Here is a 22,455-nt window from a genome sequence, read left to right as displayed (position 1 = left end):
ACTATGTGCAAAGTACTGTTCTAAACGCTGGGGAGGATACAAGGTGATCAGGTTGTCCCACGTGGGGCTCACAGTCTTTCTTAACCCCCATTTTAGAGATGAGGTAACTGAGGCCCAGAGAAGTGAAGTGACTTGGCCAAAGTCACACAGCTGACAATTGGCAGAGCTGGGATTTGAACCCATGACCTCTGACTCAAAATCCCGTGCTTTCTACTGAGCCACCATGCTTCTAAGGAAAGGGATAATAATAATAATGTCGGTATGTGTTAAGCGCTTACTCTGTGCCAAGCACTGTTCTAAGCGCTAAGGGAGATACAAGGTAATCAGGTTGTCCCACGTGGGGCTCACAGTCTTTCTCCCCATTTGACAGATGAGGGAACTGTAGAGGCGACACCTCGGTTCCCTCCTCCGATGCTCCCTGCCCACCCCCTTGCCCCCAGCCCCCGGCCCGGGGGATAGACCAGGCCGTCCGGAGAGGGGTGGTCGCTCCAGTGCAGGAGAATCTTACAGAATCAGACACTTAGTACAGTGCTCTGCCCACAGTAAGTGTTCAATAAATATCACTGATTGATTGATTGATGGATCAGGGCTGTCTTACACAAATGGCTCTTCTGAGAGTGCCTGCCTTGTGAGATAAAGCATTGACAAATTCCCCTTGGGATGGTCTGCCTGCCCTTGAGAGCTGTGTCTCCAGGGCAGGGGAGGGGAGGGGGGTCCTTCTGCCTCAAACTTTCTGCGGGACAGAGGGAAGGGGGGCAGCGCCCTCAAGTCGGGGGCGAGGGGTGCAAGGGTGGGCTGGCTTTCCAGCCCCCTCTCCGTCCTCCTGGCGCTCAGGCGGGCACCCAGCTGATGCCACATTCTGCCTCTGCCTCCCTCTGGGCCTAACACGTTGCCTTTGCTCCTCGGGCTCTTCCCGGTGCTCCTTCCCTCCCTGGGACGCCGCCCCCTCTCCCCCCGTGTCCCCATCCCTCCGGGGGCTCCCGGCGCGCTGAGCCCTGCGCCCTGCGCTCTGCGCCCTCGCCCCGCACGGAGTGGCGAGGCTCTGCAATCACGTGGCCCGGGCTTGGAGGGGGAGGGAGGGGAGGATGGAAGGGAGGGAAAGGGAGGGAAGGGGAGGGAAAGGGAAGGGAAGGGATGGGAAGGGAAGGGGGAGGGGGCATCCTCCGCAGTTGGCAGTGTGCTGGGGTTCAGACACGCACGGTGCCGCCGCCTCTCAGACAGCCCCGGGAAGGGGCATCTCTGGGTTCCGAAGCCCCTGCCTCGTCCCTCCCCCTTCCTCCTCCCTCCTCCTCCTCCTCCTCCTCCTCCTCCCCGCCGGTTGCCCCCTCTTCCTCTCCAGCCCCGGGCACCTCGGCTCCAGGACTGCGCTGCGGGCACGGCTAGCGGGGGGTTCCGGTGCCTGGGGGAGTGTCGGATCCTTTTTTCTCTTCCCCCCCCCCTTTTTTTTTCTTCTCCCCTCTGTCTCGCCACCCACCCGGGCTGATGTGCTGTGCGAGAGGGGGGACATGGAAGTGTTGATGCTGTGGCTCTTCCCCTGGATGTTTCAGTGCGTCTCGGTGCGGGCGGACTCCATCATCCACATCGGTAAGAGAGGACAGCGAGAGACCCCCCCCTTCTCCCCCAGACAGAGACAGAGACAAGACACAGAGACCGGAGAGAGAGGCGGTGAGACAGAGACGGAGAACCTGGGAGCCAGAGACCGAAAGACCAAGAGATGACAGGCCGGAGCTAGAAAAGGGAGAGCCAGAGAGATTGAGAACCAGATAGAGAGAGGAGAGGGGAAGGGGGAAGAGACACAGAGACAGAGGGGGAGAGGGAGAGAGATAGCCACCCTCGGAAAGGGGCCGATTCTCATCCAAATCCCGATCATGTCAGAGGGAGCAGAGACAGCGGGAGAGATGAACTCTGGGGGAGGAAAGAGAATTACAGCTAAGGACGGCAGGTCCCCCCCACCCCACAGCCCCCAGTCCCTTGCCCCTTCCAGATTGGCAAAGTTGGTAGAGGGGGGTTGAGGGGAGGGAGGATCCTCGTGGGCAGAAGGGCGGGGGTCGCTGTGACCCGGCGGTGGGGGTGGAGAGGAATGACCCCTCGCTCGTTCCGGATCGTCCTGGGCCGGCCCCATGGCAGGGAAGAGGGTCTGACAGCCCAGGGTGGTCCTTCCCCAAGGAGAGCATCCAGCAAAGGGGGTGGGGAGAGAGGCGAGAACCCAGGAGACCCCCCACCCCTCTCCACCCGCCCAGACTCTCCCCCGACACCCAACCCCGGCCCCGCCAAAAAACAGACACAGCCTGAGATCAAGTTGGCTAGGCAAGGACAAGAGCTGGGTGGCTGTGTGTGACTGCCTGTGTGTGACTGGGTGTGTGTCTGTGGGTGACTCTGTGTGTGTCTGTGTGTGTGTGTGACGGGGTGTTTGTGTGACCGGGTGCAGCTGTGGAGGTCGCTGACAGTAGTGATTCTTCGAGGCTCGACGGCCTCCGACATGGGCAGCAGGCCTCGCCTGTGGGTCCGGGGAGGGGGGTCCGGGGGAGAGGAGGAGGAGGAGGAGGAGGGTCCGGGGGAGAGGAGGAGGAGGAGGAGGGTCCGGGGGAGAGGAAGAGGAGGGGGGTTTGGGGGAGAGGAGGAGGAGGGGGGTCCGGGGAGAGGAAGAGGAGGGACCGGGGGAGCCCCAACATGGGCGGCCCCGGGGGGCGCAGCACCCAGGCAGCATGTTCAACTAGCATTAAGTTAGAACAGTGCTTCAGCGCTTAGAACACTGCTTGGCACAGAGCGCATAACAAATACTATTATTATTATTATTATTATTATTATTATTATGTTGAAAGGGGCCGAGAGAGGGACAAGCCGGTGGGCCGGTGCGGGGGAAGGGGATTCGCTTTGACCTTCCTGGAAGTGAGGAAATTCAACCGGAGATTTGGGGGGGGGGGGGGTCCTCGTTGCCCTGGAGAGAGGGTCGGGTGCAGCAGCCTCGGGGGGAATAGGACAGCAGGGAAGCCAAGGCGAGGATAAGGAGCGACGGGAGAAACTTCCGATCTCTGTCCTCTGTCTGTCCGGGGCCCAGGGGAGGAGGCGAGGGAACGGGTCGCGCAGAGAGAGAGAGAGCACTGCGGCTCCTCTTCGAGCGCCGGGCACAGGGCGAGGGGCTGTACTCACGGAGAGGCCCGGGATGGCTCCCTCCCTCTCTCCCACTGAGGACCCGTGGAGAGACTCATCCCGCCTCCGTCCTTCCCTCTCTGCCTCCCTTCTTCTCCCACGGGATCCCAGCCTGTTCTTGCGGGGAAGAAGGGCCATTCTCTTGGAGGGTCCGTGGCCGGACGGCTCTGACAAAGGCCGGGAAGCGATCTGTCCCTGGCAGGCTTTCCAGGGACCCCTCCCCTCGGTCCCCTTCGGGGTGACGCGCCCTGGTCGGGTCTGCTGCTCCTGAGAAGGAGGAGGCTCGCCCCCCCCCCCCGCCCCCCGCCCCTGGACCGGACAGTAGTGAGAGAGAGGCAGAGCTGGACTGTCCAGCGGCTGGTTCCGACCCGCGGGCGGCGCTTGGGTCCATCCAGCGCTCCCCGTTCCTGCAGAGATGCTCAACCGGCCCCTGCCTTGAGCAGTCTATCTCTTTCCGTCTCCATCTCCCTCCTCGGTCTCCGTGTCTCTTGTCTACCGCTGCCTCCCTCGGCCTCTGCCTCTCCCAGGAGGGCTTTTGGTTACGCAGCCCCCTGAGCTCCTCCCCACTGTCCGAGGTGGCTTGGTGCTCCCAGCATAAATTCGCCCCCGACTAGTCGGGGGGCGGCCCGAGGGGGTGGAGGAGAGTGTCAGGACCGGACTGGCCCTGCACCCCCAAACCCGGTGCCTCCAGCCCCTGAACTGCAAGGCCCGGGCTCCCTGAAGACACCCTCAGCCGTCCGGCGCCCCGACAACCATCCGCAGCCCCGACGGCCGGGAAGGAGCCCGATGCTCCAAGGACATTTCCGAAGCAGAAAGCCAGTGAGATGGCCGGTTCCAACCCGGGAGGCACCGGGCCACTCCGCTGCTGCGCCTCTGCGCTGCAGCCGGCACATGGGAGCAAGCTGTGCCCATGCTCTGCCCGCTCTGTGCCCTCCTGTGCGCCCCAGCCGCATCCTTCTTGTGGGAATGGGGATTGTACACACCTTGTGTGTACGGTGCGTGTGCCTGTCTGTGCCTGTGAGCCCACTTTTGGGTAGGGACCGTCTCTATATGTTGCCAACTTGTACTTCCCAAGCGCTCTGCATACAGTAAGCGCTCAATAAACACGACTGAAAGAATGAATGAATGGCGGAGGGTGTGAGATTTTGCACCCGAGGGACTGGGCCTTGCAGTTTGTGCACATGGAAGCCCCCCTCCTCGCTTCCTCCGGCCACGCCGGGCACCCCCAGGCTTGTGGGTTGACTCCTGCCTCCTCTGCCTTAGGCGGGGAGTCACCCGGAACCCCCACCCTGGAAATAACGGTGCCCCACAACGAGCTCCAGCAGAAATAGGGGCCCTGCCTCTAGCATGCTGACAGTGACACTGGCACGGACAATTCATTCATTCATTCAATCGTATTTATTGAGCGTCTACCTCCTGGGCGCTCGGAAAGCACAATTCAGCGGTGGTGACAATCCCTACCCAACAACGGGCTCGCAGCCTAGAAGCGGGGAGAAAGACAACAAAACGAGTAAACGGGCAGCAATAGCATCCATATAAATAAATAGAAATTATAGATCTATACACCCACACCAACCGGCTGTCGGATTCCGACGCCGACAGTGACGGTGATACATCACACGGGCAGCGGCACCAAACACTGATAGTGACACCAATACATTCATTCATTCAATCGTATTCATTGAACGCTTACTGTGTGCAGAGCACTGGACTGAGTGCTTGGAAAGTACAATTCGGTAACTAATAGAGACAATCCCTGCCCAACAACGGGCTCACTGTCTAGAAGGGGGGAGACAGACAACAAAACAAAACAAGTAGACGGGCATCAGTAGCATCAATATAAATAAATAGAATTACCCTGACCTTGGCCCTGACCCTGACACGAATTTACCGCCACCCTCAGTGGCACGGCCTCTACCTCTCATCCTGACTCTGAAGATAATACTCACACACTAACACTAGGATACTGCTAGTGGTACGCAGACATTGACACTGATGCTGTCATTAAAACCACTGACTTTGATACACTCCCTGACACCAGCACAGTAAGCGCTCAATAAATACGATGGAATGAATGAATGAGCACACCAACAGTGCTATTGATACAGACAGTCCCTGACACGGATGCCGACACTGACAGTGTCATTGGCAGGTGGCGGGGCCGACAGCTACATTGGCATCACTTGCGAGCTGGTGGTGACACCGATAATCTGGAGGAAAGGGGAGGACGCTCAGCAGGAGTCCCAGTATTTGGGGAGAAGGAACGCCTTTGACCTGTGACCTGTCTGACCCTTCATCCTGCAGGTGCCATCTTCGAGGAGAATGCGGCCAAGGACGACGAGGTTTTCCAGCTGGCCGTGTCCGACCTGAGTCTCAACGATGACATCCTGCAAAGCGAGAAGATCACCTACTCCATCAAGTTCATCGAAGCCAACAACCCCTTCCAGGCTGTGCAGGAAGGTAGGTGTGGCAGATGGCCGGGCAGGGCCTGGGGTAGGTGGGGTGGCGGGGTCCTGCTCCCCAGAATCGGAGCCTCCATCTCCAGCCCGGGGATAGGAGTCCAGGGAAAGGCCAGGGAAGAGGGAGATGGGACGCTGCTCAGGCCCTGCGCGCTGTTGTAGATGATTTGCGTTCTGCCCAGCCCCTGTGCGCTGTTGTAGGGGATGCGCGTTCTGCCCGGCCCCTGGGCGCTGCTGTAAGATGAGGAGCGCTTAGTACAGTGCTCTGCACACAGTAAGCGCTCAATAAATACGATTGAATGAATGAGCGTTCTGCCCGGCCCCTGCGCGCTGTTGTAAGATGATGAGCCTTCTGCCCGGCCCCTGTGCGCTGTTGTAGGGGATGCGCGTTCTGCCCGACCCCTGCGCGCTGCTGTAAGATGATGAGCGCTTAGTACAGTGCTCTGCACACAGTAAGCGCTCAATAAATACGATTGAATGAACGAGCATTCTGCCCGGCCCCTGCGCGCTGTTGTAAGATGATGAGCCTTCTGCCCGGCCCCTGCGCGCTGTTGTAAGATGATGAGCCTTCTGCCCGGCCCCTGTGCGCTGTTGTAGGGGATGTGCGTTCTGCCCGGCCCCTGCGCGCTGTTGTCAGATGATGAGCGCTTAGTACAGTGCTCTGCACACAGTAAGCGCTCAATAAATACGATTGAATGAATGTGCGTTCTGCCCGGCCCCTGCGCGCTGTTGTAAGATGATGAGCCTTCTGCCCGGCCCCTGTGCGCTGTTGTAGGGATGCGCGTTCTGCCCGGCCCCTGCGCGCTGTTGTAAGATGATGAGCGCTTAGTCCAGTGCTCTGCACACAGTAAGCGCTCAATAAATACGATTGAATGAATGAGCCTTCTGCCCGGCCCCTGCGCCTTGTTGTAGATGATGCGCGTTCTGCCCAGGCCCAGCGACCTGTTGCAGATGTTGCGCGTCCTGCCCAGCCCCTGCGCGCTGTTGTAGACGATGCGCGTTCCGCCCAGGTCTAGCTCCCTGTTGTAGATGATGCTCGTTATGCTCAGTCCTGCACGCTGTTGTAGGTGATATGCTTTTTGTCCAGCCTCTGCGCGCTGTTGTAAGATGATTTGCGCTTCTCCCGGGCCCTGCGCGCTGTGGCAGAAGCTGCGCCTTCTCTCCGGGCTCCGCTTCCCGTTGTGGATGTGTGAGTTCTGCAGGCAGGACGTTTGTTTCTGGAATGGGCGCTGCTCGAAGATGGTTCATAGCGGTAAAGCGCCGTGGGCACGCACCCCTGCTTAAAAGAGAGGTTGCGTAGTTGTGTTGGAGAGGTTCTGTAAGGGAGGTTGCCTATGAGACTGTGAAGGCCAAAGGTTGTGTAGGAGAGATTGTGTCGGGGAAATTGTCAACGGTGGAAGCTGCTTCTGCTCCCTCCTTCCTCCCCTCGGGTCCGGGGGAGGCTTCTCCCCTGGCCTGGGAGAAGAAGGGGGAGATGGTGCCCAGGGTGTCGTTGTGGAGGGCTGCCAGGCTGGCTCGGGTGGGCACAGCTGTCCGTGGGCCAGCGGCTGGCGCTGTTTCCCCAGGAAAGGAGGAAACTTTTGGTCTGGGAGGGAGAGGCGTGGAGCGGGGGGCGGCCGCAGAGGGCAGGGGAGCGGGGCATCCCTGGCACCAACCCTGGGCCTCGGGCACCTGACTTCGGTCGGACCCGTGCCACCCCCTCTTTATTGGACTCTCCGGTTTTCCGCGTTGAAGTGGCTGAAAGCCTCAGGAATGGGCTCCCCGGTGTCTGTAGCCCCCCGGCCGCCCCCTCCCCTTCCCAGCAACGGGGGCGGGGGCGGGAGAAGGCTGGGTGGGGGGCTCTCGGGTGGCCGGACTTGGCGCCACGGGGCATCGGGGTTCAAGGTCACGGGGAAGGGACTCCGGGCAGATAAGGTGGGCGGCCGCTATCCGACAGAAGCATCTCCCTGCCGGGGCCCCGAAATCCGGAGGGGGCACAGCAGCAGCGATCCTAAAGAGTGCCAACCGCCCAGCTGGCATTAGGACCAGGGTCGGGGCTTGTTGGGGCGCAGGGAAGGACACTGCAGAAGAGGAGGGCTGGGAGCTCTGGTCCTTCCCTCCCTCCCTCCCTTCCCTTCTTCCTCCCCGCCAGTCCCTCCTGAGGGCGAAGGCCTCTTTTAGACTGTAAGCCTTTTAGACTGTGAGCCCACTGTTGGGTAGGGACTGTCTCTATGTGTTGCCAGTTTGTACTTCCCAAGCGCTTAGTACAGTGCTCTGCACATAGTATGCGCTCAATAAATACGATTGATTGATTGATTGAAGGCAAGCCGTGCCAACCGATGAGGGTGGGCCCCCCCACCCAAGTGTGGGGAGACTCCCCCCACTCAGCCCCCACTCTGTCCCCACCCCCCTCCGGCGGCTTCATTTCCCAGGCAGGCCCCTCGCAGAGCTTGAGTGGGTATTTCTGGCAGAACATTTTCCTGGAGTTTACAACAGCCGACAAGTGGCTCCCTAGGTGGATCCTTCCCGTTAGAGGGTTTGGGCAGAGGAAAAATGTCAGCGAGCGCCCGGCTGGCTCTGCCAGGAAGGATTTAACGTGGTTTTGTGTGTGACTGGGCTGGGGGCGGGGTGGGGGGTGGGAAGGGAGGGGAAGGAAGGCTTGCAAATCTTGGGAAGCGATGTCTTACAGCAGCAGTGATCAGTCTTCAAAACAAGTGAGCAAGAGAGAGTGGCTCCCATCCTCGCGAGGAGATTTAAAGAATGAACTCCTCAACGGCCCCGTCCTGTAACTAACCAGAGAAAAATCCTTCCTGGGAGAGACGTTCCTGTGATCCTGAAATGTCAGCGCAGGGTGATCCCTGATGTGAAGGGAGAGGCGTGAAGGGACACAAGCTTCAATCGTTGCTTAGATCTCCTCTCTTCACTGTCTCCCTGCCGTGGACACTCAGTGACCCAGCACCTCGATCTTCTGGGGACGTGAAGCTGCCAGGCCCTCTAGAACCAGACCCAGAGGTCCCAGGTGGGCAGAATCAGCCAGGGCTGGATCCAGGGGCGCAATCCAGCTCCAGGCTCCATGGGCCGTTTGGGATACGGAGAGGCCGCTACTGTGGGTGAGAAGAGCCGGCTCCCAGTTGCAGCCCTCAGCTCCCAGGTTGAAGAAATTGCAGGCAGATTCTATGGCCTGAGAGTCTTGATGTTCAGGAGAGGATGATGGAATCTCAGAAAGGAGCAGGAATGCCTATCCTTTAGTGGAGTTAAAGTTTCCCCATCTAGTTTCCCCATCTTTTCATCCTCTTTCCTTGGGATCAAGGCAGAGGAATTCCTACAGCTAGCGTCTCAGCTGACACAACACATTCATTTGGTGCAGTCCTCATCCTCATCATGTCTCTCCAAGGGAGTTCCAACACTCCGTGGGCATCAGCAGGAAGTTACTGCTCCTTGGCCTTAGCCCTGCCCCTTCTTCCTCCCACCTCCCAAACTTTCAGGTGCTACAGATGATTGACCCCGTTCCTCTCTGCGACATCAGAGATTCCCTAGGCTTCCCTGGGCTGTCTTCAGCCAGCACCACTGTCACTGCCTCCTTCTCCCCTTCCTCATGGGTTGGAGGGAGCTTAAGGTCCTCAAGACTGTAATGTTGTTGTGGGAAGGGAATGTGTCTGTGGCATTGTACTCATTGAGACTGAACCCGTTCTCTCCAATCTGCAGGGCCTTGCCCATCATTTCTCTCTCTCTCTCTCTCTCTCTCTGTTTGGCTTGTCCCTGGAAAGGACAGTCTTGGCCAAGGCTGCTACAGCTGTCCCTGGAGAAAGCAGGGATCCTGGACATGGCAGGTTTTCTGGATGACTCTGAACCCCAGGAGACAGTAAGACTACTCGCTTCCAGCTAGAGACCATGAGTCTAGCCCATCGTGTCTCCAACCTGCTGCTTCCTGCCTCCCTGTTTCCAGGCCCAGCTGCAGTCCCGGCCCCAATCTGGTCCCAGCCTCAGCACCATCACTTCAATCCCGGTGGCCCCTGCCACCTCTGGGGTCCAGGCGGTGGGGTGGCAGAAAGGTGTCTGCATTGCATTGCCCTGGACCTCAGCCTGGATTGTTTCCACATCTCTCATGGCCCTACACCTGCAGAAGCAGAGTGACCTAGTGGAAAGAGCACGGGCTTGCGAGTCAGAGGACCTGAGTTCTACTCCTAGGTCTGCCACTTGACTCCTGTATGACTTTGGGCAAGTCACTTCTCTGTGCCTCACTTCCTTCTCATCTGTAAAGTGGGGATTCTATACCTGTTCTCCCTCCTACTTAGACTGTGAGTTCCATGTGGGACCTAATTATCTTGTCTCTACTTCAGCACTTAATACAGTGCTTGATACGTAGTTAAGCGCATAACAGATACCACAGTCATCATCATCACCCCCGTAACCCGTATGCAGCCAAATTCTTTCTCAGTACACTGCTCTCTTTTCCTACATCTAATCCACAATACAGTGGTAAGAGGGTGCCTATGTTGAGAAAATGTTGTTGAAGTTTCCTGGCTTACTGTTGTGTGGAAGGCTCCCCTGGGACACTATTTTCTCTTTTTGAGGTGGGGAGCGGAGAGAGCATAACCCGATGCCCATATCATAAAACCTCTTTGAAGCCAGATAACTTTTCTGTGCAAAGCCTGCAGCACCTAGGCCAGTGGCATAAGTGTTGTGTGAAGTTAGTGACATGATTCTGAAGAGAATATCCGATTCCCAACCTATGCCCCTTTTGCAAAATGCAGAAAAAGATCAAGGACATTTCATATTTCTCTGGAGGCCTTGGACATCTGGTGCCAGAAAAGTCCATCTTGCAGACAGTTGTTGGCCCCCCTGCTTGGGATCAGTGACATGCGATGGAGGGCTAGTCCGGGAACTCATTGATTTTATGAACTGCAGACTACCGGACTACAGGAATGGCATGATGGTTGAGGGTTTTTTTTTGTGTGTGTATGAGCTGATAAATGCTTTTATCCTTTTCTCCTAGGTAGGGAAAAATGATGAATTATGATCCATTTTCCCTGCCCCCTTTCATGTCCTGCAGTGGCTTTATGTAGTGGATTTCAGCTGATTGCTTGTTCTAAGTCCTGTTGGATTTGCCATTGCTGGGAGACTGTCTGCCTTGGTAGGATTGGAGTAATCACAGAGAAGCAGCGTAGCTCAGTGGAAAGAGCATGGGCTTTGGAGTCAGAGGTCATGGCTTCAAATCCCAGCTCTGCCAATTGTCAACTGGGTGACTTTGGGCAAGTCACTTCACTTCTCTGAGCCTCAGTAACTTCATCTGTAAAATGGGGATGAAGACTGTGAGCCCCACAAGAGACAACCTGATCACCTTGTAACCTCCCCAGCGCTTAGAACAGTGCTTTGCACATACTAAGTGCTTAATAAATGCCATAATTATTATTATTATTATCAGGGAAACCGAGGGCCCATCAGCTGACCAAGCTCTGCCTTGTCCCATACCATGCATGGTCTCAATCAATCAGTCAGTGGTATTTATTGAGCACTTACTATGTGCAGAGCACTGTACTAAGTGCTTGGGAGAACCCATTAATCCCTTCATGCACTCTTTCTGGGCAAGCTGTGTGTGGCAGAAGCTGGATTGCAATCAATGGCTTCCTTATATCCGGGCTCTGAGTAGGAAAACGGATCCTCAGGCCTGGTGTTGTTCCCAAATCTGTTGGCTGCCGGTGAGCTAGCTGGACAGAGGACAGGGAAGCTTCCTGGCTTGAAGGGGCTGGAGTGGAGGGTGGTCAGGCTGGTCACAGCTTACCAGAACCTACCCCTGGTTTGAGGAGTGACTTTGCCCCCAAGTTCTGTGGGAAACCTTTAAGAATTTTGCCTGATAAGAATATGGGGATGAGAGCGGGGAGGAAGAGAAGTCTGAGTTTTGCCCAGGGTTGGCACAAGATATGTGACTTTGGGCATGTCATTTTGTTTCTCTGTATCTCAGTTCCCTCATCTGTGAATTACTTGCTCTCCCTCCTCCTTAGACTGTGAGTGCCATGAAGGACAGGGGCTGTGTCTGATTGTGGCTGAGAGCTCACCTCCTCCAGGAGGCCTTCCCAGACTGAGCCCCTTCCTTCCTCTCCCCCTTGTCCCCCTCTCCATCCCCCCATCTTACCTCCTTCCCTTCCCCACAGCACCTGTATATATGTATATATGTTTGTACATTTTTATTACTCCATTTATTTATTTATTTATTTATTTTACTTGTACATATCTATTCTATTTTATTTTGTTAGTATGTTTGGTTTTATTCTCTGTCTCCCCCTTTTAGACTGTGAGCCCACTGTTGGGTAGGGGCTGTCTCTATATGTTGCCAACTTGTACTTCCCAAGCGCTTAGTACAGTGCTCTGCACACAGTAAGCACTCAATAAATATGATTGATTGATTGATTGATTGATTGTACTGAAGGTGCCACAACACTTAGCATAGTGCTTGGCACATTCATTCATTCATCATTCATTCATTCAATCATATTTATTGAGCACTTACTGTGTGCAGAGCATCGTACTAAGCGCTTGGGAAGTACACGTTGGCAACATATAGAAACAGTCCCTACCCACCAAAGGGCTCACAGTCTAGAAGGGGGAGACAGACAACAAAACAAAACATGTGGGCAGGTGTCAAGTCGGCAGAACAAATAGAAATAAAACTAGATATACATCATTAACAAAATAAAAGGTGCCAAAAAAATACTGCAATTACTACAATTCCTTCAGAGTAATAGGCCATGCACCACTGAGTGTTGAGTGCTTCTGAGCTGAGGGGGCTGAGAGTATGCTCCTCTCTTGGCCCAGCACCCAGGTTGGGGAGGGCATTTCAGGCATCCTGGTAGGAGCCTCTCCGGGGAAATGGACTGAGGGGTCATCTTTAAGGATAAGGGGCCCACCTCTTCTGTTTTCTTCTTCTAATTGTTGTTATATTTGTTCAGTGCTTATGACACATCAAGCACTGATCTAGACACAAATCAATCAGGGTGGACATGGTCCCTGGCCCACATGGGGCTCACCATCTAGAAGGAGGGAGAAACAGATGCTTTATCCGCACTTTGCAGATGAGGAAACTGAGACACAGAGAAGCTAAGTGACTTGCTCAAGGTCACACAGCCGGTAACTGGTAGGGTTGGGTTTTTAACCCAGATCCTCTGACTCCCAAGTCTGTGCTCTTTCCACTGGGCCACACTGCTTCTTGTCCCTAAAAATCTTAACTCTCACCAATGGCCAGCGGTGGACAGACGAGCTTTTGCAAGAACCACCCGCAGGATTAGAGGAGGCCTTGAACTACAAGACAGCCAAGCTCTTCTCGGTCACCTGCCCAGTAGAGAAGAGGGCCTAAGCGTGGCTGCTTCCCTCTCTCCAAAAACCATTGCGCACCTGGAGTTTTTGCTCAGCCTGACATGGAGGCTGGAGGCTGTCTTCACTGAGACAAGGGAAGAAATGGCTTTCCTTTAAAGGGTGGGCATCAGTGATGGGTAGGGGGGAGTGGCAGCATCTGGATCCCAGGCAGCTGTGCTCTGTGCAGGCCCTTAGGTCGCAGTGCAACTTGCCAGCTGCTGAAGTTAGGCCCAGAGTCTGGCAAGAGGTTTCTCTCTGCCTGGGAAAAGAAAAGTCTCAAGAGGGAAACAGTTCAGCATGGTAGAGACAGGATTTTTCCCTGTCCACGTGATGCCACTGGCGCAGCACCTGCTTCTTGGCAGTTTCCCCATCGAGAGCCATGGGCCGCCCGCTCTGGGAGTGCACCTACATTGTCTAGGAGGCTGATGCCAGAGCTCCCAATCAATCAATCCATCAGTGGTATTTGTTGAGTGTGTACTGCAAGCAGAGCACTGCACCAAGGCCTTGGGAGAGCACAATACGATACAACGGTTAGACACAATCCCTGCCCAAAAGGAGTGTGGCATAGTGGAAAGACTATGGCCCTGGGAGTCAGAGGACGTGGCTTCTAATCCCGGCTCCACCACTCGCCTGCTGTGTGACCTTGGGCAAATCACTTACTTTCTCTTTGCCTCAGTTACCTTACCTGTAAAATGGGGATTAAGACTGTGAACACTCTGAGGGACAGGGATGGCGTCCAACTTGGTTATCTTTAGTCTACCCCCGCTCTTAGTACAATGCTTGGCACACAACAGATGCTTAACAGATACCATTAAAAAAAGAGCTTACAATCTACGGAAAGAGACAGACATGGAAATAAATTACAGATAGTGGAAATGGTAGCATCAATGTGTTTGTGACTCCTGGCTCCCTCTGAAGACCACGGTGTAGTTCTCTGCTCTTTCTGAAAATTTTTCCCTGCATTCATTTCTATCAAACCCCTGACGTGAGCCTGACTCAGCCTGGGTTTCCTGGGCCTGGATCAGGCTGGCAGCCTGAGGTCGCAACCAGGGCAGGGCAGGATGATAACTTCTCCAAGTGGTGCCCACCTGACCTGGATTCCACCAGCCCCAGGCTGAGAGAAACTCACAGAGCTGGACTCACCAGTATGTATTTCAGAGCAAGCATTCATTTTTCACTATCAATGCTCTGCACACAGTAAGCACTCAATAAATACAATTGATGATGATGATGATGATTTACTCAGTGCTTACTGTGTGCAGAGCACTGTACTACGGTTTTGGGAGATTCCAATGCAACAGTTGGTAGACAGGTTCCCTGCCCAGAGTGAGCTCCCATGTGAAGGGTCTTGTATACCCCAATCCCTCCTACCTTCCCATTACAGCTTCTGGTTGCTTCTCAGCCAACTTCCCATGTATCCACAGGCTTTGTCTTTACTGCCTCAGCAAGAACACGGCAGCATCGGTAGGATGTTGTGTTTTTTTCAAAGGATTTTGAGCAACCCAGGTCCAAAGCCCCTTTTCCGACCCCTTCCCTTGAACCCACTGCCCAAGCCACTGGTAGAACATATTGGCAGCCACATCTCGCTGCTTTAATCTGGGCTTCTGACACTTTCCAGCTCCAGTCCAGGCAAGGAGGGGCTCACCCGGCGACAGAACCACAGATTTCTAAACAGCTTGCTGCGATTCAAAGCCGCAGCACCATGGGAGATATGCTCAACATCGTTCCCTCCCCAGGCCTCCCAGGTCAAGCCAAGAGCTGCATATCAACACCACAGGGATGCCTGTGGCCTTTTCATTTCCTTCTGCGGCAGTGGGTTTTCAGGATTCTGGAGCTTGGGATCTGTCCCCCCCTCCTCCGCCCTTGGAAAAGGGAAGAGCTCCCAGACTGGGTGACAAGTGAGGTGGGCTGGGGTTCTATCCTGACCCTGTCCCTCCTGGGAAAGGGAAATCACCTTCTCCTGCTGGAATCATGTCCATCTGCTGCAGGGCTGTAGACAAGCAGTAGAAAGGCCAGGTGGGAGGTTAAGTTGGGGTTTGCAGGGTGAGTCCTATGCTAGTGTTCCCCCCTCCTCTGGGTTTCACAGTCCCACTACCTATCTATGCCAAGTGGCTTCAGCTTTTCCAGGATCTGCTGGGCAGGCTGCTCAAAGGGACACGACTTTCAAGCTATGCTGCTCTCAAATCTCTTAAATAATCCAGTTTATTTTGGAAGGTAGATTAGAGGCTTTCTGTTCCTCTAGCTGGAGAATTGGATGGGGAGAAACAAGTTTGTCTTTGGACACGATTGATCATTTTGAGGTGGATCCAGCTTGCTATGTGGGCTCAATTTATGGAGCTTGGAGCTGGTAGACTATTATCCTGCGTTATTAAAATCGCGCATGACTTCCTATTTATTCAGCTGCATGACACAGATCAGAAGAAAACAAAGCACCCTGATGAGTCCTCTGGGAAGAAGCCTTTCTGAGCTCCTGGCGTGATGTTCCACGGGGTCTGGAACATGCCAATTTGTGCTACTTTGCATGCTCCCCTGCTTTTCCGTGAGCTCCCAAGCCATCCAGTTCTTCTGCCTGGTGTGGGATGACCCCATACTTGGGGCCAAAGTAGTGGCTGTTGGATTCAATGGTGCCAGTTTGGTCAGCATTGGATCACGTCCTGCACCTCTTTTGGGTACTGCTCTGCTGCCCATCATCCTGCCTCTAGAGCTTTCCAGAGCCGCTGAAGAAAATCTTGAGTGAGATTCCTGCTGGGCTCTATTTTGCCTCCAGCTGGCTGGACTGAAGGTGTTCAGTTTGCTATTTAAATGTTATTTAAAGAGGTTGCTGTTTTTGGTCCCCCAAGTCTCCTGTGGAATGGCAGCGTGACTTCTGAAGGGACTGTGACTACTGAGGAGGAAGAGGGGGCAGCATGTGACATCTTGAGTCCTCCCAGAAGCACGGCCCTCCTTTTCTGGGGCATCGGGTGTGTCTCTGTAAGGATAGGCCAGAGGCACGTTCCTTTCTGCAACAGCAGTCCCACCCAGCTCTCCTTATGCCTTACAGGCTCCCCCTTTCACCCTCTCCTGCTCCTGCCCCCATCCCAGGTCTCCCAGCTGCAACCCTGCACACGAGAAGTGCTCAATAAATATGATTGACCGACTGACTGACTGATTAACTCTGGCCCAGACAGGCTTTGTCGATGCCAAGAGGGACAAAAGCACCCCTGTGGTCCTCATAGCTGAGCCCCCCTCCAGGTAGGCCGTGGCCCCCAGTGTTGGGGGATGGAAGCAGAATATGAACAGGAGCTGTGGTTCCTGAGGTTCCTCCCACCCAGGACTCTGGGCTAGGCACTGTACGCAAAGAACGAAGCGCCAGCGTTACTCTCTGGGAGCTTACAGATGCCGCTTCCCACTGCTTCCAGTCCTTTCTTTAGAAACCACTGTCAGACAACATTCCATTCCACACACCAACAAGCATGAATCCTTGAACAGAAACCGCAGAGTCACTACTATTCAAACCGCCCCCAAACTATAGATTTTCCCAAACTACCAATTTGTATCATTGCTGTAGGGAGCAAGAGATAGGCAGTGGTTTTTTTTCACCCCTGGATACACTGATACCATATTTCTGTGAGAGGTGAACCCGTGCTGCTTCCAGAAACAGCCTTATCCAGGCTGGATTCCGACATGAGCCAACAGAAGCCCTAAATCTGGTTCTAGCTGCAGGCGATTCCTTTATTTATTTTGTCTCGCTACCAGAGCAGAGGGTGCTTTCTCACCCAGGTGGGTTGAGCTGAATGACAGCTGAACAGTTGCAGCTTTGTATCTGGCTTGGGGAGAGTCGGGAGATTCCAAGCGTAACTGAACTGGCCCTGAACCCTGTTAGTGACCGTCTGATGGGAAGACTGAGGAAAGATGAAAGGGAGGTGGCCGAGAAAGAAAAATACCTGCTCCCTGCTGGCGGAAGCATCAATCTGATGGTATTTCATCAGGCACGTAGTTGGGGGGCAGAGTGGAACTGGAACAATGAGCCTGGAATACTGAAATCAATCAATCATATTTATTGAGCGCTTACTATGTGCAGAGCACTGTACTAAGCGCTTGGGAAGTACAAATTGGCAACATATAGAGACAGTCCCTACCCAACATTGGGCTCACAGTCTAAAAGGGGAAACTTACTATGTGCCAAACACTCTTCTAAGCACTAGGGTAGATACAAGGTAATCAAGTTGGACACAGTCCCTGTACCACATGGGGCTCCCAGTCCCATTTTACAGATAATAATAATAATAATTGGCATTTGTTAAGCGCTTACTTTGTGCAAAGCACTGTTCTAAGCGCTGGGGAGGATACAGGGTGATCAGGTTGTCCCACGTGGGGCTCACAGTCTTAATCCCCATTTTACAGATGAGGTAACTGAGGCCCAGAGAAGTTAAGTGACTGGCCCAAGATCACACAGCAGACATGTGGCGGAGTCGGGATTCGACCTCATGACCTCTGACTCCAAAGCCCGGGCTCTTTCCACTGAGCCACGCTGCTTCTCGCTGCTGAAACCATATCATCCTTAAAACAGGGTGGAGGGGCATGGTGGTTTTGAGGGAGACATGGAGATTTGCTTTACCTTTCAGGACCCTGGCAAGCCTCAGGAACCCCTGCACTGGAAACTCCTTCCAGGGGCTGTTAAACCATCAATCCATCAGTCAAGCAATCAATCAACGGTAACTGTGGGCAGGGAACATATCTACCAATTCTATTGTTGTCCGTCTCCCCCTTCTAGACTGTGAGCCCGCTGTTGGGTAGGGACCGTCTCTACATGTTGCCAACTTGGACTTCCCAAGCGCTTAGTACAGTGCTCTGCACACAGTAAGCGCTCAATAAATACAATTGAATGAACGAATGAATGTATATATATTTGTACGTATTTATTACTCTTTTATTTGTACTTATTTATTCTATTTATTTTATTTTGTTAATATGTTTTATTTTGTTGTCCGTCTCCCCCTTCTAGACTGTGAGCCCGCTGTTGGGTAGGGACTGTCTCTAGATGTTGCCAACTTGGACTTCCCAAGCGCTTAGTACAGTGCTCTGCACACAGTAAGCGCTCAATAAATACAATTGAATGAATGAATGAATGTATATATGTTTGTACGTATTTATTACTCTATTTTATTTGTACATATTTATTCTATTTATTTTATTTTGTTAATATGTTTTGTTTTGTTGTCCATCTCCCCCTTCTAGACTGTGAGCCCGCTGTTGGGTAGGGACCATCTCTAGATGTTGCCAACTTGTACTTCCCAAGTGCTTAGTACAGTGCTCTGCACACAGTAAGCGCTCAATAAATACAATTGAATGGATGAATGAATGAATATTGTACTCTGCACTCCCCAGTGCTTAGTACAGAGCTCTGCACCCAGTAAGTGTTCAATAAATAGCATTGATTGATTGATTAATTGATTTTTTGAGTGCTTACTGTGTTCAGACCACACAGCATGGCCTACTAGGGAAGTGGCATGGCCTAGTGTATAGGTCATGGGCCTGGGAGCCAGAAGGACCTGGGTTCTAATCACGACTCCACCACTTGTCTGCTTTGTGACCTTGGGGAAGTCACTTAACTTCTCTGTGCCTTGGTTACCTCATTTGTAAAATGGGGATGAAGACTGTGAGCCCCAAGTGGGACAGGGACTGTATCTAACCTGATTAGCTTGTATCTATCCCAGCGCTTAGAACAGTGCTTGACACATAGTAAGCACTTAACAAATACTATTGTTATTGTAATTATTAGTTCTAAGCCCTTGGGAGAGTACAATACAATAGAGAGGGTAGACATGGTCCCTGTGAGTCCACTGTTGAGTAGGGACCGTCTCTATATGTTGCCAACTTGTACTTCCCAAGTGCTTAGTACAGTGCTCTGCACACAGTAAGAGCTCAATAAATATGATTGAATGAATGAATGAATGCTTACAAGGAGCATGCAATCTAGTGACTCTAGGAGAAAATCCTATTCAGCTAATAGGAGCCTTAGGTGAGGGAGTTTCCTTCCCATCCTCCCTTCCTCAGCTACCAGGCCCCTGATAAGGGGGGAAGCAGCAGTGTCTCCCTCATCCTGGCCCTCCATATCTCACTGGGTGAAGAAGTCAGGCAGGTGGGGAAGGGTACATTCTCAGACTTAGATTTGCTGTGTGGTTCATTTTTCTAAGAACCTCCAGTGGTTGCCCATCCACTTTCACAACAAATAGAAGTTCTTTACTATCAGCTTTAAGGCACTCAATCAGCTATTTCCCTCCTAACTAGCCTTGCTGATCTTAGTATAACCCAACCCACGCACTCTGTTGCTCTAAAACCAACCTTCCTCTTTACCTTGGTCCCGTCTATCCTGCCGCCCACCCCTTGCTCACATTCTCCCTCATCCTGGAACTCCCTCCTCCTTCATATGTGACAGACCACCGTTCTCCGCACTTTCAAATCCCTCCTAAAATCACACTTCCAAGAGGCCTTCCCTGACTAAGCCCTCATTTCCCCTCCCCACCCTCCCCTTTGCATCACCTATGCACTTGGACCTTTACCCCTTAAGCACCTGATATTCACCTCACCCTCAGCCAAGCAACATTTATGTACATGTCCTTTCCCTGTGGGTAAGGAACATGTCTACCAATTTTGTTATATTGTATTCTCCCAAGCACTTAATACAGTGTTCTGCACACAGTAAATTCATTCATTCATTCAATCGTATTTATTGAGCGCTTACTGTGTGCAGAGCACTGGACTAAGTGCTTGGGAAGTACAAGTTGGCAACAAATAGAGACGGTCCCTACCCAACAGTGGGCTCACAGTCTAGAAATGCTCAGTAAATGCTCAGTAAAGGCGATTGATTGACACTACTCTAGGTGACAGCTTGGAGAAGGTTCAGTAGACAAGGGAGAACTGGTGTTTCAAGTGTGGATGACAAGGAGCCCTGGACATCAATGTTAGGGGCTGGGAGATCTCACTGAAAATTCTCTCCCAGTGGCTGTTTAAACAGGGAACAAAGGGTAAGAGCTGGGAAGGTGACACAGGATTTCCCCCTCTATACCCCGATGAGGACTGTCAGAGAAGAGCCAAGAATGAGGGTCTGCACAACCCTGGCTTTTCCTATCCCAGCTTTCCAGATCACAGAGATTTCTTCTTTGAGGTGACTCAGATGAGACAAAGGCCTGACCTCTGGCTGGGAGAATGGATGTGGGTGGACTTCTTTTGCTTTTGTTTCCCCTGCATCTCCTCAATCTATCAATCAATCAATCAGTGGTATTTATTGAGCGCTTACTCTATGTGGAGCAGTGTGCTAAGTGCTTGGGCAAGTGTCTCGTTCTCTTGCTCCTGCCACTCCCAGGACCAGTTACTGTCTTGTATGTCTTGGACTGGGAACGTATCTTTCCTCTCCTCTCCCTTGCCACTCACCCTGGATTCTACAGGATGAGGGAAGGATGATGGGGATTGGAGGGAAGAGGGGAGGAGTCTCTCCTTCTTTGAAAGGCCCCCTCCTCTTGATTCTATGCCAGGTTAAGAGACTGGGCCTTGGTCTCAGCACTGGCTGGAAGCCCTGCCCCCCATCAAGTTGGGAGGAGGCACCTTGGGACTCCCCAAAGAGCCCCCCCAATAGTCGGCATGGGAAGGGCAACTTTGGGGCAAGAAAAGGGGTAGAGTTGATGACTTGCAATGGGAAGCCAAACTGCCAACACAGTGGGGCCTGCAAAGCCCCCCAGAGGGCCAAGTTGGAGAGTGATGGAAGCCTCTGGAAGCTGAACGGGTGGGTTCCCTCTACTCCCAGAGGAGGGAGTTCTGCCCATGGTTGCTGTCTGAGCCTGGGAACTGCACTGGCCAAACAGCGTGGGAAGAACACTGGCCTGTGAGTCAGAGGCCCTGGGTTCTAATCTCGGCTTCATCACTTGCCTGCTTTGTGACCTTGGGCAAGTCACTTAACTTCTCTGGACCTCAGTTTCCTCACCTGTAAAATGGAGACTCAGTGCCTGTTCTCCCTCCCACTTAGTCTGTGAACCCAATATGGGACAGGTACTGTGTCTGACCTGATTATCTTCTGTGTACCCCAGCACTTAGTACAGTGCTTGACACCTAGCAAACACTTAACAAATACCACCATTACTATTATTATTACTATTGAATTTACTTACCACTTGGTTGTTTGACTTGGTGGCTTTGCTTTTTTTAAAAAAATGGTATTTGTTAAGCACTTACTATGTGTCATGCACTGTTCTAAGGGCTGGGGTACACAGTCCCTGTCCCATAGGGGGCTCACAGTCCAAGTTGGAGGGAGGAGGATTTCACCCTCATTTTACGATGAGGTAACTGAGGCACAGAGAAGTTAAGTGCCTTGCTCAAGCTCACACAGTAGACAATTGGGAGAGCTGGGTTTAGAATCCAGGTCCTCTGACATCTAGGCCCATGCTCTTCCCACTAGGTCATGCTGTTTTTCTTGCCCCTTCTCAGTCAACCTCTCCCTTAGTTTCCCTCCTTCCTGCTTTTCTCTGCCTCCTTGTCTCCAATTCCCTCCTGGGCTTTGAACCCTCCTCTCTCCTCCCTTCTCCCCCCAGTTCCCATAGCAGATGCAGGTGGATTATGAATATGCTCCTTTTATGGTCCCCAGGGTAATTCTACTTCCACTGCATTTTCATCATCATTACAGCAACATCTGCTGGGCCCAGCACCCAGATGTTGAGGGAGAAGCGGCTCTAAGATTGGGAGCATGGCTGCGTCTTCGCTCAGGGAAAGCCGGGCCTTCTCATTGCTGCTTCCCAGTCCCTTTCTGGCTACCACAGTATTAGGCTCTTCTGGTGTTCATAAGACATGGCACTTGGAGGGTGTCCCTCCCAGTGGCTGGATCACCGGCCAGTTAGCTAGGATTGGCTGAGCCTTACCTGACATTTAACTCCTTCTCCCTGGACTCTAGGCTGAGGGCTGGGGTGGGAGAGTCTTGTGAGAGAGGAAACCCAGTCCCCGGCTTCAAGGAGCTCTCAAAAGGTGTTCAGCATGGGCAGAGCCCAGGAAGAAAGACTCCTTTCCCCTCCTGGGACAGGGTGAGACACTGTATTTTGTGCTATACAGATACTCTCTCTCTCTCTCTCTCTTTCTCTCTCTTTCTCTCTCTTTCTCTCTCCCCTCCCTCCATCTCCCATCCCCCCACTCTTCAAAGCAGGATTTCCCAAGAAATGCTCCTGTTACAAGACAGAAGTGTGATTACTAAGGAAAGAAGGATTTTATAACACTGAAATAGCAGTGGTAGTGGATGATTGGCTCTGTTTCTCAGATCCCTAGGAAAACCCCCATTTTGCTTCAGTCTCACGGGATCGTGGACTGTCCACTAATCCCATCCCCCAAACACTGCCATTCTTCTCAGAACAGGTCAATGCCAGACCTCTCCAGGGTGAATGCTAACTGGAAGGCATTTTGCTGTGTACATGTTTCTTGATGTGCCTCATGTTAGGACGATTAGGCACGGTAGCTCTCAAGAGTGTAAAGTTGAGGTCATAATAATAATAATAATAAT

The 22,455-nt window shown here is 53.0% G+C and overlaps 1 protein-coding gene across 3 annotated transcripts in view; it reads left to right on the top strand.

Moving 5' to 3' along the window:
• The first annotated feature begins 1,229 nt into the window (after positions 1 to 1,229).
• Positions 1,230 to 22,455, top strand: part of GRID1 (glutamate ionotropic receptor delta type subunit 1) — an 876,503-nt gene continuing 855,277 nt past the window's right edge. The window contains exons 1-2 of one of the 3 annotated variants that reach the window (XM_038744276.1): positions 1,230 to 1,584; positions 5,455 to 5,610. In XM_038744276.1, coding sequence (XP_038600204.1) covers positions 1,506 to 1,584; positions 5,455 to 5,610 — 235 coding nt within the window. In that variant the 5' untranslated portion in view covers positions 1,230 to 1,505. The remainder of the gene's footprint in view (positions 1,585 to 5,454; positions 5,611 to 22,455) is intronic. The other 2 variants (XM_038744273.1, XM_038744274.1) reach the window with 2 other exon arrangements.

The sequence above is a fragment of the Tachyglossus aculeatus genome, chromosome 3 (genome assembly GCF_015852505.1).
Source record: "Tachyglossus aculeatus isolate mTacAcu1 chromosome 3, mTacAcu1.pri, whole genome shotgun sequence".
NCBI classification, from domain to species: Eukaryota; Metazoa; Chordata; class Mammalia; order Monotremata; family Tachyglossidae; genus Tachyglossus; species Tachyglossus aculeatus.
This window is presented reverse-complemented; position numbering and strand designations above follow the sequence as displayed.